The sequence below is a fragment of the Herpailurus yagouaroundi genome, unplaced genomic scaffold, assembly GCF_014898765.1.
Source record: "Herpailurus yagouaroundi ecotype Mexico unplaced genomic scaffold, PumYag 28, whole genome shotgun sequence".
In the NCBI taxonomy this organism is placed as follows: Eukaryota; Metazoa; Chordata; class Mammalia; order Carnivora; family Felidae; genus Herpailurus; species Herpailurus yagouaroundi.
In genome coordinates, this window is record NW_024412376.1 from 108,714,848 (window position 1) to 108,731,409 (window position 16,562).

General features: G+C 40.0%; 1 protein-coding gene across 9 annotated transcripts in view; it reads right to left on the reverse strand.

The window, feature by feature from the left end:
- Window positions 1-266: 266 nt before the first annotated feature.
- LOC121034498 (alpha-fetoprotein-like) overlaps window positions 267-16,562 on the reverse strand; it is a 53,267-nt gene continuing 36,971 nt past the window's right edge. For 6 of the 9 annotated variants that reach the window (XR_005792477.1, XR_005792472.1, XM_040481380.1 and 3 more), the window contains 3 exons: window positions 12,912-13,044; window positions 5,764-5,840; window positions 267-2,798 (listed from right to left, as the gene is read on the reverse strand). Coding sequence is in view for 6 of the 9 variants with exons in the window: in XM_040481380.1 (XP_040337314.1) it covers window positions 5,793-5,840; window positions 12,912-13,044 (181 nt within the window). In the remaining 3 variants the exon portion in view is untranslated. Of the gene's footprint in view, window positions 2,799-5,333; window positions 5,559-5,763; window positions 5,841-12,911; window positions 13,045-16,562 lie in introns of those variants that run through there. The other 3 variants (XR_005792475.1, XM_040481355.1, XM_040481383.1) reach the window with 2 other exon arrangements.

Consider the following 16,562-nt stretch of genomic DNA (forward strand, 5'->3'; position numbering starts at 1 on the left):
AGCTACTAGGTGTGTTGTGAGAGGAAAGTTGTATCTTAATGGTGATCAACTGTATCCAGTAAGGAGACAGAAACACAGTGATTTAAGCAGGAGAAATTTAATATAAAGAATTAAGCTGTGGGGGGTCTGGGTCGCTCAGCGGGTTAATCGTCTGGCTCTTGATTTTGGCTCAGGTCATGATCTCATGGTATGTGAGATCCAGCCCCGCCATCAGTGCTGAGCCTGCCTGGAATTCTCTGCCCCGCCCCCACGTCTCTTTCTCTCTCAAAATAAATAAATGGCCTTTTTTTTTTTTTTTAATTAAGCTGTGATGATAGGAGAATAACTGTAAAGCAGAAGTGTGTGTGCCAGGATTGGGAGCTATAGGGGCCTCTTTTGCAGGAACCCAGTACAACTCTGTGCATCAGTTGGGCTGCAGTATCTTTGAAGCTGTGTGGGACAGAGGCTGGTCAGGTAGCTTACTAGATGGCCACCCCCGGGGGCCCTCTCTGTGAGCAGGCACTGAATCCAGGGGGTGGTGCGGAGAGCAGCGATTTGTGTTCAGGTATAGATGTGTGCTCAGCTCCAGGCTGTGCCACCACAAACCAAATCGAAAGATGGAGGAGTTGGGGATACAAACGGTAAAGAAAGCTGCACCCTACGGGCAAACTGCCCTGGAGAAAGCACTCTGGGCAAAGCAGTGGAGGAAAAAAGGGGGCTTCCCCAAAGCCTTGTCAGTCAGCCCTGGGAATCTGGAAAGACCAAATTTCCCGCTACAATGCTTCTTCAGCGCCCTCTACCGACGAAGCAGGGCATCATGCACAATGCAAAGGAAACACACTTAAAGGGTCCATATCCATTTTCACAGAACCAAGAGCTAAGAACAAATTTGGAGGAGAGAGTTAATAAAATAATTCTAAAGGGTCCGTATCAGTTTTCAAAGAACCAACAGCTAAGGATGAATTTGGAGCACAGAGTCAACAAAATAACTCGGATGTCATCAAAACACAAAGTTAAGAAAAGCAAAATGCACTTTTTGGTCTATTGGAAAAGATTAAGAAATGAGATTAAATACTCAGCAAATTACAATCAGATGGCCACTGAGATTACTGGTGGAAAGACAAGTGGATATAACTTTTCTTGAAAGCAGTTCAGCAGTAAGTTCATCCTATAATTCAGCTTAGAGGATCCTATATTGAAATAATCAGTCATACAAAGCCATTGTGCAAAGATACTTATTATATTGCTATTGTGATAAAAATAATTAAATAGCCTAAATTTTCAAAATTATGGAAAAAAACAGAAGGAAAAAAACATTTACCCACAGAATATTATGCAGCTATTAGAATTATGTTTCCAAATAAATTGTAATTATGGAAGAAATTCTTCTTACATATCCAATATCTAAATAAGAATATACATACAGATATTCAAAATATCTATTATCCATAAAATATGTTTGTGTGTGTGTACACTAACCAAAAACACATTAGATGTGGCTGTATCTGAATTGTAGAATTATGGGCGAATCATTTCTTATTTTTCTATGCTTATTAAATAGCCTATAATAAACACGTGTTACTTTTTGAATTAAGGCATAGATAAGTTATGATTAGAAAGTTACCAACAAGAAGTAGCAAGTATATGCAAGCACAGAGTCCTACCAGATGCAGAAAAATAAAATTATTTAATAAGACATTAACTTCGCTTCTGTGGTAGTTTTAAAATATATTCATAAAGTCTTTGATATTCCTCCTTTCAAGAGGTGGGGCCTAATCCTTCCCACCTTGCAAATGGACTGGACCTACTGACTCAATCCTGATGAGCAGAGGACAGCAGAAGTGACAGTGTGCGATTTGGGCAACTAGGTCATATAACGCTGTGGCGTCCTTCTCGCTCATTCTCCTGGGTCACTGGCTCTGGGGGAAGCCGACTACCATGGCGAGAGCAGCCCCAGAGAAAGATTTGCATCATGGGAACGGAGACCTTTGCCAGAGCCAGCAACAATTGAGGCCTCCTGTCCACAGCCAGATGAGTGGGCCATGGGCTGGTCCCGGTCAAGCCTTCAGATGACACAGCCCTAACAGTTTGACTACAGCCTCCTGAGACACCCTGAGCCAGAAAACCCAGCTAACCCACTCCTGGATTCCTGATCTTTGGAAAATGTGTGAGGAAATAAATGGTTGTTGTAGTATGCCAAATTTTAGGATAATTTGTTACATAGCAATACAATTTCAGAGAGAAAAATCTGTTCGGAGGCATCTTTGCATAATACAAGAGTATAAACTTTTGTCATAAAACTCTTTATCCTTGCTTCAGGTGGCTCAGGTTTTTTATTACCAGTTACATATTAGTTCAAATTCAACCCCAGTAATGTTATACTTATTAATGGTAGAGGACCTGTTACATTCATCTTTGTATACTTGGCTGAATTTAATGCTGTGTTTTGTATATAGGATGTGCTTAATAAAAATCAATTGAACAAAAGACTTAATGAATTAGTGAATCAGTGAATAAAAGAATGTGCAAATGAGTTATATGAAATGTTTTTCTACAAGCTCCTGTATATATGCATCCTTTTCACAAATCGGACCCCGTAGCTAAAGAAATATAGAATCTTTTCTGTATGGTTTTCTCTGATTTGGTGGTATATTTTACTATCTCTTGGCTATATGAAATGTTCAGTTAGGCAGTGTTGCTATGGAATTTTGCTTAGGGCCGTTCACATTGGTTTCAGGAACTGAACGGGGAAGAAGTCCATTTTCAAGGCAGTCTATGAGGTGGACAAGATGGCAGGTGTAACTGTCATGTTGCTATAGCTACACGGGAAAGGAAAGAAAGGAATAGGATGCATGAGAACAAAACCCTTCAATGGCATCCATTTGTCCTTTTTTCTTCTTTTCTTTTTTCTTTTTCTTCTTTTTTTTTCTTTCTCTTTTTTCTTTTCTTTTTCATTTGTCTTCTAAATAATAATAGTTAACACCTATTAGATTGATTGAGCCCTTTGAAATTGTCAATATTTAACCTACCAAACTGGCAATTTCACATCATTCAAATTAATAGCACTCACCATTTGTCAAGTACTGTTTTAAGCTTTACCTATATTAGCTGGTTTAGTGTTTATTATAGTCCCACAAAGACGTTACCCTATTTTATAGATGAGGAAGGCCATGGAGAGGTTAGGAGGTCTAACCTTTGCTAAGGTCTTTAGAAAAGCTGGGGGATTTGAACCACACTCCGGAATCCACACTCTCAACCCCCATAACCTATGGCCTCACCCTAAACTACACTCTCTCTGTCTGGCATTCTTGTTTGTCCTCATCTGTAAAATGGGATAGTAGTTCACTGGATGGTTGTGGGAGTTATAGGAATAATACATGTCAAGGCTGGCACCTTACACATTAAAAATGTGATAAACCTTAACTGTTGTTAAAATTAAACTACAGTATGTCCCCACCCACCCTTGTATCCCTATCTTCCACTGGATCGCACTGCCCACAACTACTTAATTTTTGTCTTACAACAGACCAAACTGAATCACTCCCCACTCCCCAAAACACCTCACATCCCACCACTTCTCTATCTGTTCAAGCCCTGCCTAACTTCTAGTCGTTGGGCAGGGTCACTTCTTCCATGACTTTTCCTGGTCTCTGTGACAGTTTGTGAACTCAGACTCTTGTGAGTCACATTATCAGTTAGCTCTGCTCTTGTGACACTGGAAATTTGAAATCTGCCCTTTGTTATAATTCCTTATGTGTTTGTCTCTTGTATAAATGCATTAGTTATCTGGTCTTAGTAAATTCATATTCTTCTCTATAGCACCTAGCAGTGTATTAGACACAATAGGAACTTGCAAACGTTTTTTCACATCTAATTTGCTAATGTATATGAACACGTTGAAATCACTGGAGTGAGGTAAAACTATTTAAAATCAAGGTGAGATGCAATATAATGAGAATTTTTTTCTCTAATCAGAATAACTCACTTATTTAGTAAGCACTACACTATTACTGCTTATTTTTTATTAAACACAAAAAAATCTGGAAAAATAAACATAAGTCCAAATGATAAGTTCATTATGTCATTGATCCTAGGATTGCTTGGGGAAAAGACTACCATACAAATCATCACCGAAAGCTTAAGTTAATAAACATTAGGGCCCCGGCATTCCAATGTCAGCCTCACATATCTAGGGTAAAGATAAAAGGCGGAAGGATGAGAAAAATGGGCCAAGGGGGTCAGAACTCAATTTCAAAGTTTAAAGAAAGAAATGAGCACACATAGAAAAAGGAATTAACAAATATATATTAAAGAGATGAGAGAAAGAAAGAGAGAAAAAAGAATGAGAAATTGAATGAACCTCTGGGGGATTCTTCCAAGGCTGAGGCGTTGGTGGCAGAATCAATGGTTAAAGGAGACAGAGCGAGTTACTTGGTTTGCTGTTCACAGAAGGAATTAGCCATTCTCTTCTCAACATTGTGCAGAGAAAACTACCACTGTTTGCAATCAGTGCTTTAGGGAGATTACTCTGCTATTGAGTTTTTAGATAATGATGTTCCTTGACATGACAAAAAAGCACAAATGCACTGATTAAGAGCCCAGTGTCTGGAGATGGATGGTCTAGATTTGAAACCTGGTTCCAAACCATCTGTGAATACTTGGGCAAGATACTTAACCTCTCTGTGCTCATCGTCTTGGTCTGTAGAATGGGACAGACCATTCTCATTAGATTAATCTTCCTCATTAGATTATGATGAGGACTAAATGAGTTTTTACAGGTAAAAATTTAGTATCTGGCACCATGCTAGTTATTATTACTGTAGCCAGTGACAATAATAAGCAAGAAGTTACGTGTAATTATGTGTCTTTAGGACACCGGCTGTTGCAAAAGCAGACTTATCTGGCACGTAGGAGACAATGTACGGCCAACAGAACCTATTCCCCACCTCAGTTATGACCTTTTGTAGCTTTGCAAGTAACTCAAAGGCTCTTGGCAAACAGAACGTTAAATATTTTCTTGATTTCATCATGTGTTCAATGCCATAGGCACAAGGCAAAGTCCTAGTTAGTTCAAGTCTAACTGATGGTGAAAGAGAGAGAGAGACAAAAAGAAGGAAAGATATGTTTTCACCAACCTCCCCCAGAAGGTAAACATGAGGAAGATAGGGATTTTGTTTAGTTTTTCATGGTCACCGATGTATCACAAGCTCCTAGGATAGCGCCTCATACACTAGACCCACTAAAAGTCTATTCAATGAATGAATGTTATAAGCAGTTCCAAGTACCCTCCCGGTTCCACACTTTCTCAAAAAAAAAAAAAAAAAAAAAAAGAAAAAAGAAAAAAAAAAGCCAAAGCAATTCTAAAGTTAACTTATTATAAAGCATATTCCATTCAGTTCATCAATAATCATTTTCAGCAGTGATATAGACAGAAACTTCCAAACTGCAGGCAGGTCTTTTTCACTCTGGAATCCCAGCAGCCAGTTTCCAGCTCAGTGTGGCAGCCCATCGCGTCTACCTGAGGCTTTGAAAGGCCCCTTGATTTCATATTTCTGGTGCTGCTTCTGAGAAGCTGAAAGCTTAGGGGAGAAAGGAAGAGTGTAAGCTGGTTGTATCAGGGTTACGATAAGTAGGTTTCTCTGAGTAGAAAAGGAGAGATTTAGTGTAGCCGCACTAGTGTTCTTGAGTAACATTGTGAGTAGCTAAGAAATGATTTTGTTGAATCTTATTTTGAATCTCAGACATGGGTTTGATTACTGATGAAAAATAAAAAGCGGATCTCACCAAAGATTCCACACTGACATTTTCTGGGATCATTTGTGTCCCAAGAGAGACTGGCACTTTTCAATCAGTTTGGACCCCTAGAAAAGAAAGCAAATAAGTACATCGGTAAAGAAAGAGAAAAACAGAACAAAAGAAGACACCCGAACATTTATGATCCCCAAACAGAAAAATCTTTAAGACTTACCTGTTATATGCCTGTTGAGGGGGCTCTTAAGTGCTCACTGCTCAAGATCTTAGAATTTCTCACAGCCTAGTCCCTTAGCTTAAGCTCTTACTTAACTGCAATGCCTCTCTCACTCTGAGGACCCCAGATTTGGATTTAAAAAAAAAAAAACTTTGCTTTTTCCTCACAAAATTATGGGACTCTTTTGGCGCAGGGTAAAAACAATCAACATCAGTTTCTTAATGCATTTTAAAACTGCTCTAGGCTAATCCCATGCTAAATCATTATATAATCAGGTATAAGAATTCAAAAGGATCAAAACCACGAACATTGATCCGTGTCCTTACCATCTTCATATACACTGGTATTGACCTCTATTCTAAGTCCAGCAGTTTTCCCCAATTTTTACCTGTATGCTCTTTATTCTAATGAAAGTCATTCTTGGAAGCCCAGAGAGATAGGTAAAAGTTAAGTGATCTTTAGTGAAGTGGGAATAGGGCCCCTAGAATTCCATTGCTAAGATTAGTGCATGAGCGAGTGTGTGTGCGTGTGCACGCGCATACATACACACACACGAGCCCGCGCGCCCTAGTGGATAGGTGACCTGAACTCCCCAGAGCTCTTAGCACCCTGTGGGACATGGTTAAAAGTCTATTAATTTAGCCTTTCTTCCTACCCTCAAACAGTACCACATCTAAATTATCTAGAGACTGGAATCTATTTAAGTTTGGTTTTCAAAATAGCTCTGCAGTTTAAGGAATCTTTGTTTCTCTGGGAACCCATGACTTTTTAAATCAATCTTCATGGGACATTTTCCCATAAGCTCAACCTCAAGACCGTCATATTTAATCTTATCCATTTGCTCTGAACCTAATATTAGTGGGTAAGTCCTATTTCTCCATATCCGTCCTTCCTGACTTTATTTATTCCTATTTATTCCATAGTTCCTTGGTAAATTTCTCACTTGTAATGCTGACAGATGCAGAGGTGGGGGGAAAACGTTTCTGGTAAAGGTAAGGTAAGGTAGAAGAAAGGAATCTGAAAAACTACTGTAATAATGAGAAATGTCCTACATGAAATAAGGGATGATAACTCGACATCTTGAGGCAAAGCACAAGCAAGATTTAGAAATAGAAAGCATGGACTCATGTTCCATGAGGTGATGGAATGCAGAGAACAGAGAAAAGAAAGAGGAAACATTTTCCTTACACTGACATCAAATTAGTCACTCTGATGTCCTATAATCCTGGACATGTTGGTAGACTGCTAACAGGTCACCCATCCTAAGACTTTGGGATAACCATTACCAGTCAATTTCTCCATATCCTTGTGACATGCATTTCAATCTTTTTTTTTTTCATTCTAGATACTCTCTGGACATAACAATCAGCTAATATCCCCTTAAAATGTGTTTTCTCTCATCTCTCCCAAGACCCCAGTGAAATAATGGTAAAAATGCTTTTAAAAAAGAAGAAAGCCTTGTCGATGCTAAAAAGAAAAAAAAAATCAATGTAAGAGATATTGATGAACGGCTAAGGGGGAAGAAAAGGCTATCAGTATGACATTGACCAAAATATCAAAGTGCAAAAATAGGGGCTAAGAATAATGAAATGATGATATGTCATAGCAGTAAAATACCAGAAAGTCACTAATTTCTGAGTTGCTTTTGGTTTTGGTATACTGCTCAGCTTGTTTTTCAAACTGTAGCCACCACTATTCTCTCAATAAACTAATATTACTTAGCCAGAATTTGATCCTATTGTTTACACCTAAAGAGCCCCCATTGACAGCAAAAATACTGTGCAAATATATGGACAAAATAATATTTTAAAATACAAGAACCCAGTGGCCCCTGGGTGACTCAATCGGTTAAGCTTCCGACTCTTGATTTCAGCTCAGGTCATGATCTCATGTTTTGTGGGATCAAGCCCTGTGTTGGGCTCTGCACTGACAACACAGAGCCTGCTTGGGATTCTCTCTCTCTGCCCTTCCCCAGGCTTTCTCTCTCTCTCTGTCTGTCTGTCTGTCTGTCTCTCTCAAAATAAATAAATAAACTTTAAAAAATAATAAAATACAAGGACCCAGAAAGTTTATATATTATTCTGAAATAATACATACATACATATGTACATATGTTAAGAATGTAGCCCAACAAAACGTAAACTAGTCCAAGAAAAAAACAAAAAAATTGTATTTAGAAATAGTCCAATTTACCCAGGATTACACTGAAATGAAACCCTATGTGAATAACCATGGATAAGTCCAGAAATAACTACATCTGATTGAAATATTAGCTCAGAGGGCTTTTTGAAATATTCTTTTAAGATGACAGAATATTCTATTAAAAAACTGTCTTATTAAGAACTTAAAACATTCTAGTAATCTGATGAAAGTGCGTGCTTTATTTGCCAACAGAGAAAAAGAAAGGCAATTAGAAACTCTCAAATACAGAAGGGTCTACAAGGAAATCACAGTCCAAATATGTGAAACTAAATAAAAGTGGCATGATTTTCTGCAGCTGGTAGTGGTAAGAGTGTTCATTTAATCTCTACACCTTTTAACAGGGTAAATCATTCGGTTGGTCAATCCATTCATGGTACTGATATAAGTAATATTCAAAGTAAACACACAATTAAATATACTATTGAGTCATTTCCAGTTTTTAGCATTAACTTCTGGACAAAGCATATAAACTTTGTATTTTTTTTTAATTTTTTTTTTCAACGTTTATTTATTTTTGGGACAGAGAGAGACAGAGCATGAACAGTGGAGGGGCAGAGAGAGAGAGGGAGACACAGAATCGGAAACAGGCTCCAGGCTCTGAGCCACCAGCCCAGAGCCCGACGCGGGGCTCGAACTCCCGGACCGCGAGATCGTGACCTGGCTGAAGTCGGACGCTTAACCGACTGCGCCACCCAGGCGCCCCTAAACTTTGTATTTAATAAGCAGATACATAAACCCAGACAATGTAGAACAATGGTATAGCTTTAAAAAGTAAACTTGGCAGGAAGTCAAAGGAAGTTTAGACATGTTACTTATGTTTGGGAGAATCACTAGATGCTGACTGGAACTGAAGGGCCAAGAAATAGAAGCAATAAAAGAACTAAAAATACTTTTAAATAAATTAAGAAAGAGTCTCCGGATAGGGTTCTTGAAGTCAGCAGAAGCACACCATATTCATTATGTGATGTGAATAATTTGAATATTTTAGGAAACTATCAAGGTGATGATGGGAATCACTAGGAAAACTAGAAGAAAGAACTCAAAATTGGGAAGGGGAAATGTACCCTGGTGTTCTGTTTGAGCTCTTGTTGTGTTCATGTATTGCTTATATAATTTTCAAAGCTTGTGTAATGTATTACAACAAACTGAACATAGTAACTTGTGACCACCTGCATTGGTAGTTCACCCACCTTGATCCACCTACGTTGGGATTATCACCTTGCTTAACCTGGTCCTTGTTTTTTCTTTGGAAATGCATCCAAGACTACAGTGGCTCTGACAGTAGACCCATCAAGTTGTTGGGTACAGACTACTTACCCAGCAGATCTTTTCCCATGAACTTGTGTTAAGTCGCATCTAAAAGCAGACCTTCGCTTTTTTTCATTGTGAAATTGTATGTATTATTTTCAAAGCATTGTTCCAACCTGCCCGCATTTCTGCTAATTCATGTTTGCTTTCTTCTATATTATACTCTGCTGGTTGACAGAGAAATATCTCAGGCTATAATTATCATTCCCCGTTGACCTGGCAGAGAGTATCTGTGAGTAGGGTTTTCTCCTTGAACCTGCTGAGGTCTACAATTTGTGTTATTATTTCATGAAATGTGAGAGATGCCCGTTCTTTGGACAATCCAAATTCACCCTGTATAGCCGAGTTTCTTTTTTTTTCCTCTTATATATTCGTTTTTCTCTTGTCAACATTCCAACATTGTTGATTCACCCTTTTTCTCCTTAGAATTTGGCTTCCTTCTCAAACTATGTCTTCCATCTTATCTAAAAATGCTTTGTCCTCCCAACAGCCAGAGCTAGAAAGGCAGTCTTCAAACCTGCTCACCCTCTCTTTTAGCAGGCAGGACAGGTTTACGTAATTGACTACTATAATGTCAGAAAAGAAAACAAAGAAAATGCCCCTAGGTCCCTGGAGTGGTTAGTCTTTTATAGCTAACTTGGAACAGCCACAGACTGCCAACTGGCTGAGCCTCTGAGCTTCTGGGGTCGTGGTTCCATGGAGGCTCCTGGAGTCTCTAGGCATTATTCCTCTGCCCTATTGTCAAACCTAGACTCCTTTCACAAACACAGAAGCATGGAGATTTGCACAAATTCTTGAGGATAAGATTCTAAAGTAGTTTTATCATCCATTCCCACATTTTTTGCTAAGCCTGTTTATATACTATAAGGTTATTTTGTAAATATTCCAGTCTTATCTTCATATCTAATATCCACAAATCCTTTCACTTCCTTTTATAAATATGTTATTTTCCAATTGTTTCATTATTTCTGTTACTGTCCTTGGTTCCAACTTCTCACTGAGAATTAGACAATTCAGAAACATGGGGAGGGAATGGGGGAACAGTTTATGATTATCTACTTGCACCTTACTAAAGTGATCCTTAAAGTGGTCCCCAAACCAGCAGCACCAGCAGCACCCAGAACTGCAAATTATCAGACCCCATCCCAGAACTACTGAAATCAGACACCCTGGGGTGGAAAACACTGATTTTGTTTGAGTAAGCTCTGTAAGTGATTCTAATGCACACTAAAGTTTCAGACTCCCTGCCTTAGAATAATCATACAAGGATCAACTTGACCAGACTTTAGCGATAATGCATAATTACAGATAATAAGCATTTTTATCTGAAGAAGTAATTCTGGAAAATTATAATTAACATGATATATTCTTCAGATAGCTTCTGTTTTCTCCTTTAATTTGGGGGAGAGAAATCCTAAAGGAAAGTAGAGAAGGAAGGGGGAAAGGGGAAGATATTGGGCTTTTCAACCACTAAGTTGAAGATTACTGTTAGGTAAAAAATGTGGGGGAAAGCGCACAGAAATCTTCCTAGCAGGCCATTGGTTAAACAGTTTGAGCAAGTAGTATTCTCACTCAGGAGCAAGAATGCCTCAAGAAAATTCCCTTGGGAGTTCCCAGAATAGGCCCTTCTTCAAAGTGTTGATCTGTGTGGCTATGGAGTTGTCGCTTAGATGGAAACATGTTTTCTGAATGCTTTACAAAAAGTAAAAAGGCTTTAAAATAAATAAATAGAAGGGCGCCTGGGTGGCTTAGTCAATTAAGCGTCTGACTGTGGCTCAGGTCATGATCTCACGGTTCATGGGTTCAAGCCCCGCATCAGTCTCTGCGCTGACAGCTCAGAGCCTGGAGCCTGTCTCAGATTCTGTGTCTGCCTCTCCCCTGCTCGAGCTCTCTTTCTGTCTTTCAACAGTAAAACGTTAAAAAAAACTAAAATAAATAGATTCTAGCATAGGTGATTACTTTGAGTTTTTGTATCAGCTAATCTGGGAGTCAGTGAAGTTTTTCTGTGAACAGCCTGATAGTCAATATTTGAGGGCTTTGCAGTTCACGCAGTCTCTGTCACAGCCACTCAATCCTGCAATTACTTAATTCAGCTGTTATAGACAGAAAGCAGCCATAGACAATATGTAAATAAACGGGCAAGGCTGTGTGTCAATACAACCTTATTTATATAAACAGGAAGTGGAGTCCATTAGCCTGAGAGCTGTAGTTTGCCTGCCCTTGGCTAGACTATAGATATGTGACTTTTAACATAAACACATGTACAGTTTAGCTGAATAGGTAGAAAAGAGCCACTGAAGGTAGTCAAGGCATTCAGGAAAATTGTTACCTGTGAAAACATTTCCCTCGGCCATTGCTAGACGTATCCCCCATCTGAACCATCCACAGCCTGTTTTCACTATAAAGACTGCTTTATTATTATTATTTTTTAACTACACACTTGCATTCCTTTACTCAGATACTACAATATCTGAGTTTCTGCTCCTTGAGTCACGTCCCTGGGAGAGCAGTTTGTCCTAGGTCCCTTCCATGAATTGACATGAATTTTCTGGGCCACAGCCTACCATGATATTCTTAGCAGTTTAAGTCCTATAACTTTACCATCTTAGGAAAAATCACTTACTTGGTAACCATACGCAATTAGATTAGTTACAGAAACTAATGTAGTAGTCAGTTTGGTGAGTAAGCACGAGCACTCTTTTCTGGTCATTTCTCTTTCCTCTCTGTAGTCTTCACCCCTATTCCAATGATCTTCTGGCCACGAAGAAAATGAAACCCTTGTCCCTGATTCCTTAGTTAAGCCCCAATTACATTTGGCAACTATTCCCTATTGTGCCCCCCAGAAATTTCTGGAACAAAACTACAGTTTGCCCATAAGGTCTTCAAACTGTCATTTCTTTAAAATTTCACTCTATTTTTTTTTTTTAATTTTTTTTCAACGTTTTTATTTATTTTTGGGACAGAGAGAGACAGAGCATGAACGGGGGAGGGGCAGAGAGAGAGGGAGACACAGAATCGGAAACAGGCTCCAGGCTCTGAGCCATCAGCCCAGAGCCATCAGCCCAGAGCCTGACGCGGGGCTCGAACTCACAGACCGCGAGATCGTGACCTGGCTGAAGTCGGACGCTTAACCGACTGCGCCACCCAGGCGCCCCCCAAAATTTCACTCTATTTTTAAGGACACCATTTCTCTACAATTACCAAAGTCTTCAGTTCATGTTTCTCTCTCCCACCCCCAATCCACCTCCATCTGGTGCCACGACTCTGGTATTCAATTCTGCTGGTTTCCTCAAATAAGCATAAATAGTAACATACCCTGAACCCAAATGTAGTCAATTACACCAATCCGTCTACACTGTGCTTTTCTCCCAATCCGTTCACGTTTGGAATGGACAGAGTACTTTGTTTAGAACTTCAATAAATCCTAAGAGAATAGACAAGGAAACAGGGATACCTCTCCTCTGAAGCACGTTTCACTTTCCTCTGCTTGGCAGCACGTCTCCACCAGGTGAGCGAAATCTGCAATAATTGACTGGACCTGCATCTCCGTTGCCCGTGGTTTCTGCTTCACAAGATTGCTCAGGAGCCTGAATCAGAAATCAGTGGCAAAAATGCAAGTGTTGCCTGAGTTCTAGATGGCCAGCCTGCACACCTGCCCTGCTAACTTAGAGCTGAACACCACCCACGCCTCTTTGTCGCTCCCACTCTGAAGTTTATGAAAGGCCTGGGGCGTCTGGGTGGCTCAGTTGGTTAAGCATCCGATTCTTGATTTCTGCTCAGGTCGTGATCTCCGGTGACATCAAGATTGAGCCCCACGTCGGGCTCTACACTGACAGCTCCGAGCCTGCTTAGGACTCTCTTTCTCCTTCTCTCTCTGCCCCTTCCCCACACACATGCACCCACATGCTCTCTGCCAACAATAAATACACTTTAAAAATATTTAAAAGCCCTGAAAATGCCATGGTGTATTCATACTTTTCACACTGCCCATCTCCATCTCTGTGTTTTATCCAACATATTTTTCTTCCAGTACATCTCTTTAACATAATTGATACATTAAATTTAATCATTTTACATGACTATTACTAGGGTAAACATGTTTGTTTTCTCTTTTCATTGCATTGGATGATAAATAGATTATATCTTAAAATTAAATGCTTTTTCCTATCGCATTTTGTAATGAACATTTATTCTGAACAACTAACTTCCAAATAAATATTACAAGTATAGCACACCTCGAAGTTGAGGGTCTTTCATATGTTATTAATGATAAACCAATAAACTAATATGAAACTATAATGGATTGACAGTCATCTCCAATTTCCTTCACAAAAGAGTTTCCCCCACAACTGTAGTTTCTTGCCACTATGAATCTTCAAAAGTGTAACCTGGTTTCTGTCTCTCTACTTGATGAAATAGTATTCCAAATCTTCCAATGTTATCTTTCTCTCTCTCTCTCTCTCTCTTTTTTTTTTTTTTTTTTTTTTTTTTTTTTTTTTTTTTTTTTTTTTTACTGTTTTAGACCAAGACAGATTTAACCACAAGGAAAATAAGGCATGAAGGGTAGGGAAAATATACATTAATCCGTCTTCTACTGTTTCACCAAAAACCTTTCCTTATTCTTCATTTTCAAGTTCACATGCATACTACCTAGTGGCCTTATTTGTGCCTTGGATGGGTATGAAAGAAAACATCTCAAAGCTCTAAGTAGCTATTTCTATGACAATTTAAACCAGACGTCCAGTAAATAATTCCAGATAGTAAAGATTTTAGGCTTTGCCCACAGACAGGTAAATGGAGGCTAATATAGAAGTGCAATGTGATACTCCAAACGCCTGTTTGCCTGGGGTGGGCTGCCCCATGTGGCAGCCACAGTTTGTGTCCAGTTGCGTCAGCTGGAGAAGAGGGAGAAGAGAGACCAGGCAATGAGAGAGGAGGTACGCACTGTGGTTAGGTTCACTCTGGGCCCCAGACACGCCCTCCTCTTCTCCCAGCTACCTCAATGTGGGCCGCTGGCCCAAGCAACTTGCTGAGTCATTCGACTCATGGACTGAGATGCCACCACCTTTTGCTGCCCAGCAGTGACTAACAGCGAAGTCCCCCACATGTAAGTGGCACAGCTCAGGCACCGTGCGGCAGTGAGCATGGTCACTCGCAGGGAAGGCAGGCACCGGGAGCAAAGAGGGGGACGTGGGTAAAGCAAACTTGGCCATTCGCAGCTCTCAAGCCTAGCCCAATCAAGCAGTGCCCTCAGGACCTACAAAAACAGCCGTGCCCTGTTGCCCATAGCATGCTGATCCCATTAAACAATAAAATAAGGTATCCAGCTTAACATGGCAGCCCAGGGGACATGCCTCTTTGAACTAGCCGTTTCAGCCTCATCCTCTCCCACTCCTCCAACTCTCACACCCCCGCCACCTCCCCCCAGAAATATTAAAAATAATGGCAACGGCCAACATGCTCTGAGTATGCTGATGTTTACTATGATCCAGGCAAGGTGCGATAACTTACCGATGTTATCCCATGCAATACTGTCTGTTAGCTTTTTAATAAGGTTCTATGTCCTCTCCATTTTGCATTAGAAACATTCCCTGGGAGTGTTATAGTTCTGGGCACATACAGCAAACCAGGGAAGTGAGCCTCCCTCCCAGAAGGCATGAGGATTGGGAACCACGTGGGAGAACTCATCCCAACACAAGAAGTCAGGCTTATACCCTTCCCGTCCTGGAAGAAAGGCTTGGTCAGTGGAAGAAGCAATGATTCTGTGGTTCCCGAACCAAGACTTCATTGGACTCATTTCTGAGTCACATGGGATCAGGGGAACTCTTTGAAAAAGCACCGTAAGAGAACTTTCGTTAAAGTTCTGCAAACCATGAAGACACACGGGAGCAGCCCCGCCCTGGTACCTGCTGAAAGGGCATAATCCTGGGAGTCAGGGGAAAGGGCTGTCTTTCTTCTTACAACAAAACATAAAGTCGCTTTGTCATTTCAAGGGATCCAGTCTGCAGCTGAGCAGGCGACAGCAGCCCCTGGAGGGCACGACTGTTCCCAGTGGCCCAGGAGTGGTGCCAGGGAGAGCATGCTTGGAGAATGCTCCAAGGGGGAGGGGGAGGGAGTTTCATAAGCTCTCCCCTGAGGACTCTAGGGATAATTGCTGGGACTGAAATTTGTGGAAGCAGGTAGTCGCAAAGCTGTGCAAAACTTGTATTATTAAATATTAGAACCACAAAGGGCAATTGCGGGAGTGTGCACTTGCATACATATGTGACATATATTCTTATACTACACATATATTTATAATGGGTAACTCTGCAGTGTTGGAATAAAATCATTATGATTTTTCCTTCTCTCTTGGGTACTTTCTAAGTTTTCTGCAATGATTGTGCATTACTTCAATAATAACATAAACCAATATTTTAAAAAGAAATAGAATAGTATCAGCATTTTTTCTACCCAGCTGTTCTGTACATATTTACTCTTCTAATTAGACCTAAACCTGATCCCACTTGAAAGAAAATGCTGTATTCGTTTCTAAGTGCTTCTGTATAATTTAAGTCTGTATGGTTAGATAAATAATCAAAGAAGTTTACCCTACCTTCGAATAATCAGTATCGGTTTTTAAGAAATTAATTAGTAAAGGTGGAGAAATACAGGCTATTTCCCATTGGAATTTGGTGGGTTTTGTCTTAAAATATACTTTCCTATAGAAACAATATTACCCATGATGATGAAATTCACTGACCTATCCATGAAAGCATAGGATTACTTAAGTCCCAGGCAATAAACACTAGCTGTCAGGGATACTTATACTGTGGGAATGACCCTATTTCCAAACACTCATTTGGGGCTTCTGTAGTCTGGCTTAGGGCATTCAGCACCAAAAGTCCAGAAGCTGGTATAGGAAGGGGACGAGGTTTGCCACTGGTTCATGCAAAATCTGGACTTCTCTTTCCTTCTAATATCATAAAGAGGTCACAGACTTTGAAGTCAAACTTACTTTGGTTCAACTAGTTAGTGTGATGGTAAGTGAGATTCTTAACCTCTCTGACCTTTATAAAAAGTAAATTTGAACACCTACATTGCAAGGTATTTGCAAGGACCAAAA